Source organism: Dermacentor silvarum, chromosome 5 (assembly GCF_013339745.2).
Source record: "Dermacentor silvarum isolate Dsil-2018 chromosome 5, BIME_Dsil_1.4, whole genome shotgun sequence".
NCBI lineage: Eukaryota > Metazoa > Arthropoda > Arachnida > Ixodida > Ixodidae > Dermacentor > Dermacentor silvarum.
Window position 1 is genome coordinate 29,013,694 of NC_051158.1, and position 17,540 is coordinate 29,031,233.

The following is a 17,540-nucleotide window of genomic DNA, read 5'->3' on the forward strand; positions in this document are numbered from 1 at the left end:
CCACGGCGCACAGAAGAGGCTGCTCCTTGAACTTGAGCAGTTCGTCAAGCGTCTTAAGCGGCGCGACCTCCCGATCGGGCACCCATTTGACTTCCCTGATGATGGGAGCGCCGCGCCTGGCCTCCAGCGAAAACGGGATGCCCATCTCAAGAACGGCAGCCGGCGCTGGGTAATCGAGTAGATCCGAGACCTCGAACGGCAGCGCGCCTCTGAGCTTTTACTTCTTCTAGCACGCTATCGCGAGCTCGGGAGACCCTACGTGTTGCTGATGATGATGAGCCTTCAAGAGATGGCGCGTACCCACAGCGGGAGATGGGCCAAGAATCGCGGGGTTTGAACACACATGATGTGTTCCTTCCTTCTCTTCTGACCTCGCACACGTGAAAGTGGCTGATTTCACCTCGCTGTGAGGCGAATGGCTTTCTAGAATGGCTTAGAAGCGTCGCTCCGGCACCAAAGGCCTATCTTGCAACTGGGCGCAAGGGGAACTTCCCACTCAATCTTCCACGCGCAAGCAAGGAAGCGGGAAGGCAGCGCGGGAGGGAGCGGGGGGGGGGGGCGCACTTCTACTCTGCCAACAACCGCAGTTATCTATCTTCGCCAGCCCTTTATCGCTTAAATATATGTAAGGTTTTGAAATGTGCTATTATTAGTGCTATAAAAGGCCTCCCTACCCCCCTCCCCCCTTAAACTAGAAGAGTTGGAAGAGCAATAAAGGCTAGAGCAAGAGCGCCTCCGCCAAGCCCGTAGCCCCCCCCCCCCCCGCCCCCCGCCGAAATTTTGATGTGTGTGTGTGTGTGGGGGGGGGGGGGGGGGCGTTCTCCAGCAGAGCTACCGCCAACCCGCTGCGCAAAGACAGCTGTCAACAGCTGCTCACCGTGTGCAAGACTGAGCAGATCTTCCCGTGCCTATGTCCTACGGCGCTGCGTACATAAGCCGAATGTCTTTTTACTTTTGGCTCTGAGTAACGCTGTTTTATTTTTATTCATGAAATCTATTGACACGAAGCGTCCGTATAAAATATTATATTATTAGGAGAGATATACAGAGAGAGAATAAACTTTATGAAAAAGAGCACATGAGTGTAGGTAGTTCCTCCGCTCAGCAGTGGGTGGTCCCCTCAGTCAAGGAGTCCAGGGGGCATAGCTGCACTTCTCGCTCGGGTGACCAGGTTGAGCGTCGGAGCTGGACAGCGCTGCCTTCCATTGCCGTATGGTGGGGTGTGTTATGGGTGTGAGCTGTGGTGTGTTTGCGCAAGCCCATACCATGTAATTGGTAAAGCATTGAGCATTAATCGCAATGTGGGCATTTATATAGGAATACAGCGCAGGGTGTATGGCGTGGTAGAGACTCAAATGTAGAAATGTGTAGAAATGTAGAAATGCGCACAGCAAAGCTGGGCGATCGTAGTCAGTCGTAGTCCAGCATTTTCCGGAAGTGCGCGCGAACTTTTCATATTATTACTCATGATGATGATAATTTCTTTATAGGAGGCGTTGCTCGGACTTACGGCCGTCACTGTGCGTTCCATAGCGCAGCTTGCAACACCGAAACCGCGTTCCAATGTCGACACCACGTTCCAGCCAAGGAGGTTTAAAAAAAGTTATTTATTTATTAGTCGTCGTCGCCGTCGCCGTGAGGTTCCGTATAGATAAAATCTTCGCCGCGCGCCGTATGCCCGAACGGAAGCGTGCGGAGGACGCGCGCTATCACGGAGAGCGAACGCCGCGGGGGTATGGGAGGGAGGGAGGCGGGGCGACGCTGCGCTCCGGCACCAAAGGCCTATCTTGCAACCGGGCGCAAGGGGAACTTCCGACTCAATCTTCCACGCGCAAGCAAGGAAGCGGGAAGGCAGCGCGGGAGGGAGCGGGGGGGGGGGGGGGGGCGCACTTCTACTCTGCCAACAACCGCGCTCGTCGCTCGCCCGCTCCGTCTCTTATCTCCGCACGGCTCTGACCTTTGTATGCGCTGTGCATTCGCCGCTCAGTTTCCGTTTTTTTTAAACCTCCTTGGTTCCAGCAGGAGACCCGCTCCCTGAATACGTCTCTATCTCTCTCCCTCTCATAGCGCGCAAAACCTCTTCACCTCGCAGAGCGCGAGCGTACGAACGCGCCAGCTGTGGACGAAGACGACGAAGCTCGAACGCAATCATATGGGTCGCATAAATGCATGCGCTGCTAGCGTGGCCACGGCCGGGCTCGACTGGCGCGCGCGCTGGCTTGTGCGCCAGTCGAGCCTGGCCGTGGTTAAGACACTCGCCTTGGGACCGGCGGTTCGCGGGTTCATATCCCGTCTCGGCGAGAAAGTTATTTTATTTCGTGATAGTTTCTTGATACGAACCACAAATTTCGGCTGGCTTGTGAACAGCTTCGCTGTTAAAACCACATAAAGCCAACAGACATAAACCAAGACAGCATAAATAAAGCCCCTCGGTTCCCCTTATTTCGCCGTTAAAAGTCACATAATTTACATACTGCGATTTTTACCGAAAATAGTTGCTGAAAATGGGTGCTTTCATAAAATAGTCGAGGCCTTCAGCAAGTGGGCCTCCCCCCCGCGAAAAAAATTCCTGGCTACGGGCCTGGCCTCCGCTATGCTCGAAAGTGTGGCCCCGAACTGCACTCAGTTATTCGCTTACATAGACAATAACCACGATGGTTTCTATTTCTTTTTAAACCTGATTCTGGTTTTGACGCACACGACCTACCATACGTTGAAATCACCGAGTTAATTGTTGCTAATAGGCACATTTTCTGACGCAGAAAGAAGTGCACACACCCTTAATAAGCAGATTTTGCATATAGCTTAGCCACGTATTAGAATGGTCATTCTTAGATGTTGATTTAGGTTCGGCGCGAGACGAAGGCTCCTGCCAGAAGCGATTGCCATCTTCTCCTGTACCGCATCGGCCATGCCCATCTTGTGCCTGACAATTCCACAATTCCATTGCTCCATTTAATGCATTGCTGCCCTCAACTGCGTTTACATCCTCTTGGCACCCATAATTTTCTTCTGCAATATTAAAGGTTAGAAACTTAAATGCCATTAAAGTAAAACACTCCGTTTGTGCACTTCGTCTTTAGGGATGTGTGCCTGGGAGCTACATGTTCTGCAGTCTTCCATAGTTTCCATTTCAGAGGTCAAAGACTGTGGCACATATCGCTTCAGTCGCATATGGCAACTGCAGCGATCACAAGAACAGAGTAAGCCAGCGTGTCGTAATGCCTTGACGCCCACCCCCTGGTCACCAAAACCAAAATTGGTTCAAAGAAACAAGTATGGTAAAAACTCATTGCGAGGGTATTGTTACATTTTTCCGGCTTTTACGCCACGAAACACAGGTCACGTTTAGTTTCCATATGATCATGTTTGTTAGCTTCCTGTTTGTTCCATTTCCCTTCCCGGTTGTTACATAGAAACTGCAACTGTGCACCAATAAATGCAGCATCACCGTGAGGGGCGCCTGAATTGGTCATTATTACAACCAGCATGTAACGCGAGATGAAACACTCAAGACGAGCACAGGCACTTGTTCTCGTTGTGGTAACTGTTTCGTCTCAAGCTCTGCGCTGGTCACACGAATGCAGAGCCAACTAGCCCAAAGCCACACTCTACTTTGACTGTTTCATGTTGCTGCTGAAAACCGCGATTTTGCACCGCCTGCCATGTGTAGGACCGCCATCAGCTTGTGACGTCGAAAGCAAAGATGATGTGAACTGCCTCAACTGCGGTTACAAAGATTAATAGAGAGCCAGCACATGGCCCTCCTGCTTCCCCTTCCTTCCATCTGCGTCTCATACAGTGAGGTGGACCACTGGTGTATCCAGAGCAGTGACCCTCCGGAAAATGTGACTGAAACTACGAGCTTCATCTGGGGTGATTACCGGCTACGACTGCCCCCAAATTCGTTCAGCGGTCAACGTGACTACAAGGCAGCATTAGTGAGCTCTATTTGTCAAGTTTTCAACAGTTTGCTGGCTTTCTATTCAACTTCGAATTAGGCTTTGTGCGAGTTTTCTGCTTCAGCTGCAGTGTTGCCCGCGTTATTGGATGTTACGTTTTCTCGGATCGTGTATTAACCGTCTTTGGACCATTAAAGATATGTACCACTGGAATTCCATTGCATTACAGTAGCTATTCTAGTATTTAGAAGGTCTGCAACTTCATTCTGTAAAAAAAAAAAAAAGAAAACTCGAGAATGTCCTGTCGGTTCTTTAACTGCAATTTCGAGTTACCCTAAGTGATTTATTACCAGTCTGCTGTGTTGATTTCTCGGCGAGCAGGCTGTGATTCAACTAATGTATAAAATCATATTGTGCATTGCTGCACATGACAGGTGGTGTTGGTAGCCAAAGTTGGTTACACTGCCTCGCGGCATCAGGACAATCGTTGAACAGTTTAAGTTTACGCCGCCCTCTCAGTGTTCTTTACTCATGGGCGCTTCATATGCGCCTACCACATGTGTTGAGATATGTGATTAAGCCTCATTATGATTAACTGGATATAATGAAATAACGGATAACACGAAGTGAAATTCCCCCTTTATATTTCCATGTTGCAGTGCTTGCAGTAATGAATATAATTATGTAATAGATATAAAAAAGTAATTTTGCCTTTCTCTTCAACTTTGTTATAACACAGTTTTACTATATTTCATTTTGCTGAACCTTGCATTGTTCTTCCTTTGTCACCTAACGTATCACTGGGGTTCTGCAGTAGTACGGTAAATTATATATGAAGCTCTGATGCTTTCCAGTGATATTCTTTTTTTATTCAGAGGACTTGCACCTTCGTTTGATGCAAAAAAAAAAAAACAGCTACAAGTAGAAATTTCACGTCGGTACTGGAATTTCGAATTTCCCAAGTACGATTTATCGGCAGTCTACTGTGTTGCAATCAGACACACTCAATTTCTGGGTCAGCAGGCTGCAACTCATTTAATGTATAAAATCATCCTGTGCCACGTGGCAGGTGCTATTGGCAGTCGACGTCGTGGTATCAGGCCAATCATTTAACAGTTTCAAGTTCACACCACTGGTCTCGCTGTCCTAAACTCGCTGACGCTTCGTGTGCGGCTCGGCTCCATCGCTCCGTGCCCCTATGTCGGGCACGGAGTCTTCCAAACCTTCATTGCTGGAGCTGTTGTGCACGGCCTCATTTTCAGATGAGTCGTCTGGTCGTTTCAAGATGAGTTTTCCCAACAGGCAACTACCGGCAACCGTCCAATCAAAGGACAACAAGGAGACGCCGATCTCTTCGAGAGTGGCACCATGGTCATTCTTCAAATCCTTGACGAGGTACTTCCTGAAAGCAACAAGGGTTGAGAGGAAGTGAGGTGCTCGTCAGAATAGATGTGCAAGGTCCTCAAGTCCCTCAAATCATGGTGAGCACAGGGGAATAGATGTGCACCAGCGGTCAAAGAATGTGCTGACCATGGGTTCTGCGAATAAACTGAATGTCCTCACTGCCTTTGGTATTTAACCTGAAAGCAAAGACCGCACTTCAGACTACGCATTGCAAACAGCGCAGTGAATTCTTCAGTTACGGGTGGTCTGCCTGAGTTGCCAAGAAAGTTGCCTTTCTTTCTTTTTTTCTTGAACCCAACTGGTTTGCATAATTTTGATTATGGGTACAAATTAAAGGCATACTGAGGAGAGAAACTGAATTGGGTTTAGACTGATAAAGTACTCTTTGAAAACTCCATTTTCGTTAGTTTTGCAGCGCGAGGTTGACAGTAAGAGAAAAAGTCACAGGCCTGCGCGGCACACGCAGCACAGTCACAACGTAAGCTGGTTGAGCGGCGCAAGAGTAGCTCCAATTTCGGCACCACGCACAACAGGGTCTTCGCGGCAAAGTGTCTTCGCCTCTATTTTGACGAGAAGGATCTGAACTGTCCGCCCGGCGTCGACGGCGAGCTGCGGCTTGTAATGCTCTCTGCACAGCAGTCTGCTGAGCCCGATGATGCCTGGTTGTAGCCACGCACGTAGCTCTACAATTCGTTTCTTCAGCAGCGGTTCGTACCTTGAGAGGAGACGTCATAACGTGTACCGAAGAGGTACCCAGAATACGTAGTGCACATCTAAGATCAGGATAGCGTTGATTGCGTGCCTGGTCTGAATCGCATCTCGTCGTCTGCGCCTGCGCACGCGCAGCGGTTGCAGGCACTTTAACTAGATGGCGTCACCATACTGGCAGAGGCTCGGTTCGTCTGCGCCTGCGCGCCTGTCTACAGGGTACGTTTAAAGGCAATATTTCTGTTGCCTGGTAGCAAGCGCTTGCGTGGCTCAGTGGTAAAGTATCCGACTCCCACGCAGCGGGCCTGGGTTCGATCCCAGCGGAGAGCAGGTACTTTTTTTCGCATTTCCGGCGATAGCTGTTACGGCCAAACTTTGGCAGCGGCATCATCGCGAACCGAAACGGCTATTGGAATGGGCCCACAACAGCTTACACTGTAAAACATGAAGGTCAGACATTTACTTATTGTATTTTGTGCTGAAGCCCCAGCTCCAACACATCAGTGTTAAGTCACAAATTTCAAACTCTTTTGGGTCATTGTCGAGCAGTAAAAATTAGGGGTATGCGAATACCGAATTGCATATTTCAAATGAAATACCAAATCAAATCAAGAAAAAAAGAAAAGTTGTACATTGAATCGAATATCGAATTTGAGAAAACTTTTCACAGAGTTTGATGCTTACAAATTTTGGGCAAAAAAATACAGTGCTGCACATGCTCGGCAGTCTCCTATCATTGCCTAACAAGAATGTAGCAAGCTATCAGTAACTTATATATATAGGTACATGACAATCAATATATATAGTGCGATCTACTCTTATTAAATAGAACACAAAATTAGTATGCCAGCACTGATTACAGCTCAGTTATAGTATATGAAGGTGTGGAAAATATTTTTTTTTATCAATAGAATTTATCTTGAATAGAATCACATGCTTTTTTTTCCTCAGAAAATGAATTAGTGATGTTCTGTTGTACTGAATGTATACCAATGAGGTTCTCAGTTTAACAGAGGACCTGGGTTTTGCTGTTATCTTTTACTCATTACATATATAAAGCTTCGCTTTCCAGCAGTGGCGCACCAAACGAGGGGGGGGGGGGGTGTTGTAACCAACCCTGTGGCCGAGTTTTGCAGTTACGGCATGCACCGTAACTATCATTATTGGCCTATCACCGTAAAACTATCATTATTAGGCATTTCATTTGCTGTTGAATTCCTCTGGCTTAAGCAAGGAAATTGCATATTATGCAAAGTGCTTGCTTCCCCCCCCCCCCCCACCACAGAAATTCAACCCTCCCCCGCCCCCCCTGGGTGCGCTACTGGGTGCGCAGAGATCCTGGGTGCACTATTGTATTGAGTACACTCTCAAAAAGATCTTTATTTATTTAAAACACTGCAGACCAATTAAGGTACAAGCAGGAGAGCGAGTACAGAACCATCAACGCATACATGATTCATTTCAACATTTTCAAATAAAAAATAAAACAAAATCCGCAACAATACGCAAGTGGGATACAACTCCAGTACAATACAATTCATTCACGAGGCATAAGAAAATGAGAACATTTTGTTAATGTATTCAACTCGGCGTTCATCTTTGGAAAAACTGAATACTTATATGCATTTGGCGCATGCGAAAATCGGTTTAATATTATGCATATTGTAACGCCTTGGTTGAGGCGAAAGGAAGAAGAGGAGGACGACGAATCCTTTGGTGTGCGGAGCGCAGAAAGAAACCGCGGCTGGACTGCTTTCCTAGACTCTCATCCATCACCTGTAAATAAACACGCCTCATCCGTAACAGTTTTGTGGTGGAGGTGCTGGGTGCTCAACCACGCAACGCGGTTTCTTTCTGCGCTCCGCACACCAAAGGATTCTTCGTCCTCCTCTTCTTCCTTTCGCCTCAACCAAGGCGTTACAATATGTTTGTGGCGGAATGTTCTTGTTGTACCTTTGTCGAAGACATCCCCAGGTCGCCTTCCCAGCCTACCACAGTATATCGGAACGAAGCATCTTGAGCCTAGCGACCTTCCTTCTTTTTGATAGTGATTCAAGATTTTCTAATTGTCACATAGCTGTTGGTAAGTCGTGACATTTATAACGGTTAAAGTTAACACCCTTTGGGGTGTATCTTGTCCCCAAACGATAATCGTCATGCATCTTGTCTTCGTTTCCATCATGCATCCTGTCTTAAAAACTCTGCGCTCGTTATATCCTGTCCAGAATGCTTTGTGACACTAATAGAGAGCTTTAGCATGTCCGGTATTCCGCTAAGCGCAAGGGTACTAGGCGTTTACCGGAATACAGGACACGCTAAAACTCAAATAATGCGCATGCCGTTCGTTTCGTAAACACAGGGCGAACATTGCAGAAAATGTTTTGAATATGCACCACAAACATTAAGGCCAGGTCACATCACGCCAGCTGTCATAATTAAAAAGTTAAACAGGTTAAAGAACCTGTTCCTTCTTTAACCATCCTTCATGGGGTTGAATCAAGCTTTCTTCTCCACATACCTTGTCTGCCAATTGCAGCCAGTGCCAACAGAACTCTCAGCAGGCCTGTCGGAAACGTCACGTGTTACCTCGTAGTGCTCCTCGCTGGGGTTTGAGATGGTGCGTTGTATCATGAAAAGTACTCAAATATTTTTTTACACGTGATAGATGTGCTGGTGATTGTTACATTGAAGGCCTTTTAATGCAAGAAATGGCGCTAATAACAGCAGTGAGACAAAGCAACATGTTGAACTACTCGTCAAACCTGCTAGTGCATCTCTTGCATTACCCTCCTTACAAAGGTTTTTTTTTTTTCTTTAACCATCCTTCATGGGGTTGAATCAAGCTTTCTTCTCCACATACCTTGTCTGCCAATTGCAGCCAGTGCCAACAGAACTCTCAGCAGGCCTGTCGGAAACGTCACGTGTTACCTCGTAGTGCTCCTCGCTGGGGTTTGAGATGATGACGCCCAACGAGAACTGTTCCTTCTTGCCCGACGCTGTCTGAACCTTCAAAATGAGTGCGATGTCGAGGCTGTCGGAGCAGTCCGGGCTTGCGGCGAAGGTGTAGCTGACACTCAAAGACCCCAATGGCAGGTTGCAGGGAAACAATCTGTTACAGAACGTACGTACATCACTGCTTACAAAAATATAATAAATTACAAGACTATCGACAGTGTGTTGCTCATGGGTACACATTGCAGATTTCCGAACAGTAAAACACCTTGTAATGAAAAAAAAAAAAAGAGTGTGGATTTTTTTGGTCATACAATATAGGTTTGCTTTTATAACAATAACACCCTCTACTAGCTGACGACACAGCACAATAAGTATGGTGTTCCAAGAGGCTCGTGTGAGTGGCTGCAAGCCTGAAATTTCCAGCAAAAATTACTAAAGGGAAATCGGGTGCTAGTGTCTATGTGAATTGCAAGTATGGCCATTCAATCAGCATGGGAACAATAAATATTAATCGAACCTCAATATAACAAAGTTGTACTTGCAGCAAAAAACTTCGTTACATCATGAATTTTGTAAAATCGAGGTTCTTTATTATCAAGGTCTGACTGTGCATGGATCTGCCTATAGGCTTGATCCGTCCAGCTTCAAACAGCTTTGTGACTTCACAAATTGATCATATTCAACGAAATGTAGTGATACAAATGCAACACTTCAAAATGGTTATGCATGCGCCCAGTTTATTGCCTTCTGTACTTAGAAAGATAGGACCGACTGGAAAATTAGGCCAGCAAAGGCAAATGCGGATGACTGCATCCTGTACTCGGAAGTAGAAAACCATAAAGACCAGATTCATTTAAATGATGCATTTCAAAAGGTCATTCGTTGGTGCAATAAATGGCAGATGTCAGTTAATTTTAAAAAGACTGTTTTCATGAAAATTTCTCACAAACGTAACCCTCTTCATTTTGCATATTCAGCCAATAATGTTTTTTTGCAGGAGGTACAACACTATAAGTACCTTGGTCTTTGGATTTCGAATGACCTTAACTGGACGAGACATATTAACACTGTAATAAGCTCGTGCAATTACAAACTATTTTATCTTAGACGAGCTCTCAAGCTCTCCACTCCCGCCGTTCGCCTTATTGCATTTAAGGCAATTGTTCAACCTACTTTAGATTATGCATCCATAATTTGGTACCCTCACACTAGAAAAAATATCAGCGAAATGGAAAAAATTCAAAAGAGAGCTGTTAAATTTATTTATAACAGTTTCGGCCGTTCTTCAATAACATGCTTATTAGCAAAAGCCAACCTCCCAACACCTACACAAAGAAATAAAGTATTGAGATTGAAATTTTTCTTTCAGTTAGTTAAAGGTTATTTTAAGTTAGACTTATCACATATACTTCATTTCTCCACAGGATATGCCACAAGGCAGAGGCATGCTTTTACAATAACCCCATTCTCCACCCGTAATAACACATTCAAGTATTCGTTTTTCCCTAGGACAATTACAGAATGGAATAATCTTAGTAACGAAGTTGTTTCCCAGTCATCCTTGAACCTTTTTGCTGCACTGCTCCAGTAGTGAGTGTCTGAATTCTATTACATGCGCTCCTGCTGTTTATTTCAATCACTGTAGCGATTCTCCACTCGTGGTCAGCTTGAATGTAGCGCTGATTTCATTTATGCCTGTTTATTGCAATCCATTGTCTTGTCTGAAAGCATGTACTCGCCTTACTTGTTTTATATTTATTTGTTTTGCCGATTTGTACATTTAGCAAATGTATACCCACCCTGCTAAAACCCTATGTTAGGGTTGCAGTATTCATAAATAAAATAAATAAATAAAATAAAGGCAAATAAATCCACAAGAACGTCTCAAGCCATAAGCACAGAGATGAGATAAATTATTGTACCTGGTTATATGAACCCAGTTACATCGAACTCACAAGGAAACACTAATCAGTTCGATACTATAGGGCATAATTCGACATAAACGTCCTAAATAATTAGACAACATAAAATCACACACAATTTATAACAGCATTTCATTGACAAAATTGACCTACTTTTGCTTTTACTCGGGCACAACATAGTCCCACATTGTCCTCTGGTTAAATATATTCGTTGCCTCGAAGAGCATGCACTTTTTTTTTTTTCACATAGTCCAAGGACTTGGAGCAGCTGAGGACGCAACCTTCCACCATCGTGACGAAGTGCAGGTACAGGGCGAGCGCACGCATCACATAGGAGCAGGTAGGTGCACATCTGAGTTGTCCCTACTGTTCCCTTCCCTAGCGTCCCGATTCACTACATCGGCGATGAAGTCCTCATTCTCAAGCGCCCCCATGGTTATGACACCTACATCTGCAGAGACAAACTTGTTTGCTATTGACCCATGAATGGCTTCTTGAAATGCTGGCAACTCGCTCCAAACTTTGTAGAAACCGACGACAGCTTTGTTGGACTCGTTGGAACACTTTCACTGTCGTCACCAGGAATGTGGAAACCAGCATGGTGGAAGCAGTTATATATGGATCGTTTCCTTCTTAGTGGCTTCCCAGAATGATGCGGTGACGTCAGATTTCTGTATGACCCTTCTGTATCTGACGCAGCTAGTGTGTTGAAAGTCATGAGGGCGTTCGCAGAAAAGTGGGGCCTGATGAAGAAACTGGCTCGCGACCTTGCTGAGTTTGAGGATGCCATCGTCGCTGCAAGGCCGAGTGAAAATCACAAATTTCTTGCTGCCTGCTCGAAATAAAACTTGTCTGCGTGTGTTTCTGAGTGAGAATTAACATGTTTCTTTTGGCCGGTAAGTCTATAGCTGCTCATCTGCCACTATTGGTTAATTAGTACATTGCTTAGTGCATACCTGATCTACATTCCCCGACAACTAAGTATTAACAAGGTTTTAATGAAGCGCGCTTGGCACAGCGCCAAAAAATGCTGCCGGCCATGTATGCAAGTACGGTTACAGAAGCAGGCACTGCTAAGAGAAAATGCCAAGAGAGAGAAAGCGCAATGGGACAGCAACGAAGGAAGATAGGTGGGCGCCGGTTGAGCGACATGAAGAGGGGGAGGGAAACGAGTGATGAGAAGGCGGCAAATGTGAGGGAAGGAAAAAGGAGGCTAGGAGGAACCCCAGAAACGAGTCAGTGCTTTCCACATGTGAAGCGGGACTCTCCCCTTTCTGACAGAGGGGACGGCACTGCAAGAGAGCTGCTGGAAGCTGGCCACATTTTTTATGCATCCACCGTTGGTTTCACAGTTTTGCACGGGTTGTCAGATGAGACAGGATGTGCGTAATCTCACTTCATATAGTCCAGGTGTTTAATGCAATGTCTCAATGGGGAGTTCGCCGGGACTGCACCAATCCATCATAAAACCTGGGACGTCGCAATATCTGTGGACGTATAACCGGAGTTCCACTGTACCAGAATGTTCACAAATGTTCAGACACCTGTGCGCCTTAAAGCAGTGCAATGGATGCATTCCCCATGTCAGATTCAGCTGAACCTGGCAAAACAAAATCCACCATGGCAGTGAAAGGTGTACAGTGCAAAATGGGGTAAAAAATTACACAGATCCCATGCACTGTAGGAATCGATGTGCGCGAAGCATTTGTAGGCCAGCGAGGCAATGTGGCAAATTACGATAAGTCGCACCATGTATGAATCCACTTGTTAAAAACAGAACTATGCGTATCAGGCAGCAATTTTTGCATGTGCCTGGAAATGTTTCTCAGCGTCGCTGAGAATGTCGTTCTCGATGTGGGAGATTGTGTAGACCTTCTCCAGCCCACTACCCTCAATGTCAGCACACTACCAGCGATCCACATCCACTGCAGAAAGGGTGTCCTGAAGCATCAGGCAACCCTCCAATACCCCGAGCAGATGCCCCAAGTTGGAGCTATCCAATGTCCAATTTATTGTGAGGGAGGCATTCGAGATGTTTAAGTTCAACTTAAATTATTTAAGCTAGGGAGTGCATTCGACGTGTCACAGTAAGTTTCACACGTTGGATACAGAGTATTGGAGGGGAAAACCAGCGCAAAAATTAAACATATAAACACAAATAAGAAGACAACGGTACGAGGCTGGAACTAACAATTTAATTTTTATTATGGTAAATTACTAATTCATGACATAAACCAGTCCTACGATCCATAATGAAAATTAGGTTGTTACTGTAGTTCCAGCCTCATCCCATCCTCTTCTTGCTTGTACTACACAATGTGCTTTACGCTGGTTTTCCCGTTTAATCATGTACCAACTGGACCAGCCCAGCTCTGGACCTTGTTGCTAAGAGGATAATTCACTTTACCTGGGTTCCTTATATTCGGGTTCGACTGTAGCCAAACATGGCCATACATTTCTTTTTTCTTTCACTGCTGGGAACGCCAAGCACTGAACTTTGTGCACATTAGCAAAACTGCTTTGCCTAGGGCAAATTTTGAGATTTATATACGTTACTCTGAGCACGGATGATCTATAGGAATGTCATCAGAACCACGACGTCGCTACTGTGGCACCATTGGCTTTTACCTGAAGTAAGGATTGGCCTCTGGCTTTTCAGCATCGGGAACAAAACGCAGGAGGAGACAGCTGCCGCCGTCGTATGCGTAATCTGTGCACACGGCAGCTGTTCCGCAGCCGTTGCACAGTGAGCTGCCCTGGTCACAAGGCTGGAGCTGCTGCATGGACAGGTTGAACCACGACCCGCTCTGCACCACCTGCACTCAAAGCACACAACAAAATACAATAAACAACTCTTTTTGCCCAATGTTATGTTGCCTTTTTTTTGTTACACATGTCTCAAATTCAACATTTGACAACAATTAAATGTGAATTGCAATGAAATTGCATTTCCACTAAATCCATACAGTTAAACCTCGATATAACGAACTTCAGTATACAAAATTCCCAATATAATGAAGTATTTAACTTTTTACAACTTCTTTCCCATGGAACACAACGCATCTTGAAGCTCAATATAACGAAGTGCAGAAGACAACAAAGTGCAATATGCAGAAGACAAAGATAATGTCCAATAGCCTGGCAAGGGAACAAGAATTCAGGATCACCAGTCAGCCTCTAGAGTCTGTAAAGGAGTACGTTTATCTAGGTCAATTACTCACAGGGGACCCTGATCATGAGAAGGAAATTTACAGAAGAATAAATTGGGTTGGAGTGCATACGGCAGGCATTGCCAAATCCCTGACTGGGAGCTTAGCACTGTCGTTGAAAAGAAAAGTGTACAATCATTGCATTCTACAGGGGCTAACATATGGGGCGGAAACTTGGAGGTTAACAAAGAAGCTCGAGAACAAGTTAAGGACCACACAAAGAGCGATGGAACGAAAAATGTTAGGCCTAACGTTAAGACACAGGAAGAGAGCGGTGTGGATCAGAGAGCAAATGGGGATAGCCGATATTCTAGTTGACATTAAGAGAAAAAAATGGAGCTGGGCAGGCCTTATAATGCGTAGGATGGATAACCAGTGGACCATTAGAGTTACAGAATGAATACCAAGAGAAGGGAAGCGCAGTCGAGGACGGCAGGAAACTAGGTAGGGTGATGAAGTTAGGAAATTTGCGAGAGCAAGTTCGAATCAGCTAGCGCAATACAGGGGTAATTAGAGATCGCAGGGAGAGACCTTTGTCCTGCAGTGGACATAAATATAGGCTGATGATGATAACGAAGTGTGTTCATACATGATTTCAATACTATAACAAAATTTCACTGTCGCTGCAAAGGAATACCGAGAAAATAAATCGAAACTTCCGCAGACGCAGATCGTCAAATGGTTGAATTTACAAGCGGCTCCTTGCGTATACACCTCTCAAACTGTGTGTCATGCGACCGAGAGTGACTGCCTAAGCGGAGCTGCCTAGCGGAGCAGCGTCATGTTCCATATCAAGCCTAAGTGCGATAAGATCCTATCGCGCCCCACAGGCTGTGTGCTTTGGGTGCGAGTGAACGCGTGCGAGGGTGAGCTGAGAAGGATTGTGGCTTGATAAGCGCGGCCTTTCCGTGCGAGCAAGGGGCAGGCCCGCTCGTTATCAAGTTACCGTGGCGTGGCCACGGTAACGTGATCAAGGACACACCAGAGAGGGGCAGAAGCAGGTTGGCGCATGTCTCCTTTTCTAGAGCAACCGTGGCTGCACGTGGCTTTCAGCATGGCTGAGCACATAAGCAGCCTGCGCACCTATTTTAGAGGTAATCTGCCACACGTGCAGACTAGGCATGTTGACATGACATGGCATCATGTTTGCTGTCTTCCGGCGCGTTTAGTAATGGAGGTTGCGTAATCTCGAGTTTCGGAAAGGCCATCAAGCGAGAGGCAGACGAAGCACTCACTCTCTGCTGCCGGCACTTTTCACGATGGTGTCGTCTCGCTGCAACACTATCACCCACGGGGGCCAGGTGGACACGAAAGCGTAGCTGGCTTTGCTTCGTACCGATGATGTGAAGATATCGTTGACACGGGACAAAACCATATCTTTTGCTGCTGTCTCTCAAATTCAACAAAGTGGATTTTATTTTTCTTATTCAAATTTGCTTTTCCCGGTTGCCCAATAATTCAGAGAATTGTGGGGCCCTCTCCGTCTAAGAAAATTTAATCAGCGACTGTACACATTTGCATAAAAGGTCGAATTTCAAGATAGTGAGATTTCAATATAACGAAGCAAATTGCCGATATTACCGAGTTTGCTATATCCAGGTTTAACTGTATATAAACGAGTATATATACTATCGAAGCAATCATTACTGGCAAGCTTGCTGGGCTGGCAATTGTCTAATGTTCTTATCAACAGCCTTTAAAAACCTCTAAATCCTATTAACAGCAGGGATTGAACCAACGACCTTGTGCTCAGCGTATCAACACCATGGCCATTGAGCTACCGTGGTAGGTTATTAAACAGCATATAAGCATATGACATTGGCACCTGATGGTTAGTGAATGTGACGCAGATCTCGGAGCATGCCTTCCCAAGATTTTCAGCGCACTGAAGGTGCAACCTGATTTTGGAAGCCACGCCTTGTTGCTGCGTTGGTTTTGAACATTTCGGTATATGTGTCATCTTAGCTAAGTGATAACGGTAGCATTATTTGATATTTTTTTCTGTTTCATTACCAAAAACATCGCGATTTTTCGAAAATGCATCCGCTTGTATTTCAAAAGTAAACTTTTGCATGGAGGCCGCTCCATATCTGCGCCATCTGAAACTAGCGTTTTTACACAGTACGATGTTTCGTCACAGTTCGCCTTTAAAGGGTTCTATTTTGGCGCAAAAGAAATTAAGAGTGAAGAGTGCCAGAACTTTCATCACCACATGCACGGTCAACAACTCCAAGGGAATGCTGAGCAGGGCAATGAACGGGACTAATATGTCCACATAACTTTTTTTTGTTTTGTTTTAGGGTATGTAAATATCCTTTACATATGGTGAAGAACGATGAAACATGCAAAAAAGCCCAGACTACCAAATGTTCACAAAATGCTTGTTAGCCGGGTTGCTTGGTATGAAGACTTAATAAATCAAGGCATGTTCAGTGAAACAGACGACACTTCCAACTCAAGTTTATTGCCCAGTGGCAAAAAATACAGGCAGAGAAAACTGGTGCAAAAGCAAAAAACACACATAAAAAAATGATTACAACAGAAACTGGGGTGCCCGTGTCAATGCGCCCAAGTTTCAATGAAGTCAATACCTATATCGTTCATTTCTCTAATCTTTTCTCGTTTTTGCACTCCTTGCTGTAGTATATCACTAAATGTTTGTTTTGTGTTGACCTATGCTACATGAACCGAGCGTTACGTCACCAAGATGCAACGGCACTGCCATCACTTTCCAAGCCGGCAAAACAAGAAAAAGAATAGAAAAGAGCTCTACTGGGCATAAATTTCCTCGGCAGATAAAATGAATAGACATGGCCAAGTTTTCAGTTACTTTGCAACAACCGCAGTTCGAAGTGTCAAGCAGTGAGGAAGAGAAGTGCCAGCTTCGTCGTCTGCTCTTCTTGCCTGTTTGTTTATGGACATGGTCTATAGACGAGCAGCAGTATTGGCAGTTGACTGTGTGGCGAAGATTGTTGTTTAGAGTGGGGACAAGGAACAAATACAACAGTGTCAATGCCGTCGTCTGCTCTTTTTCGCTGCATCTGTGGCTTTGTTGCATATAAACGTGCAGCTCCTCTATACAAGCGGGAGGGGGGAACTATGTCTTAACTTTTAAGCCACAAGCCCTAGCTGGAACCATACTGCCAATGTGTACTGATATTGCCAAGGACGAATGCGACTCGTACACAGAGCACACTGCTTTTCTTTGAAGTCATGCATGTCAGATTTTTCTTTTGGCGACTGCTGGATTTGCCCACTCGTGCATATCGTTTTGTAGTTTGCATTTGTTTTGATGCCATGAGTATACAGAATATTATTGCAGCCAGTTCACAACTGAGGAGGTTGAAAAACAGATTAAGAGAACAATAATTCCTCATCGGCATTGCCTTGTCTGGTTCACACAAGTAGCAATATTACTGATGATTTTCTTGTACTTTGAA

General features: G+C 45.4%; 2 protein-coding genes across 2 annotated transcripts in view; both read right to left on the minus strand.

Annotated features, from left to right (window-relative positions):
- Positions 1-17,540, minus strand: part of LOC119453200 (uncharacterized) — a 50,235-nt gene that overhangs the window by 19,737 nt on the left and 12,958 nt on the right. The window contains exons 7-8 of the mRNA XM_049667633.1: positions 13,520-13,707; positions 8,875-9,123 (exon numbers count right to left, since the gene is read on the minus strand). Of these exons, the coding sequence (XP_049523590.1) occupies positions 8,875-9,123; positions 13,520-13,707 (437 nt within the window). The remainder of the gene's footprint in view (positions 1-8,874; positions 9,124-13,519; positions 13,708-17,540) is intronic.
- On the minus strand, positions 4,826-8,834 carry LOC125945575 (uncharacterized). The gene is made up of 2 exons (XM_049667634.1): positions 8,533-8,834; positions 4,826-5,304 (listed from the first exon to the last, which is right to left on the minus strand). The coding sequence occupies exons 1-2, from the start codon at positions 8,643-8,645 to the stop codon at positions 5,049-5,051; spliced, it is 369 nt and encodes a 122-aa protein (XP_049523591.1). The 5' UTR covers positions 8,646-8,834; the 3' UTR covers positions 4,826-5,048.

Bases quoted from the DNA above. Each gene is read 5' to 3' on its own strand.
- LOC125945575 (XM_049667634.1), bottom strand. From the start codon at position 8,645: ATGATACAACGCACCATCTCAAACCCCAGCGAGGAGCACTACGAGGTA. The intron at 5,305-8,532 runs GTATGTGGAGAA...TGTTGCTTTCAG, and splicing joins GGCTGCAATTGGCAGACAAG to GAAGTACCTCGTCAAGGATT.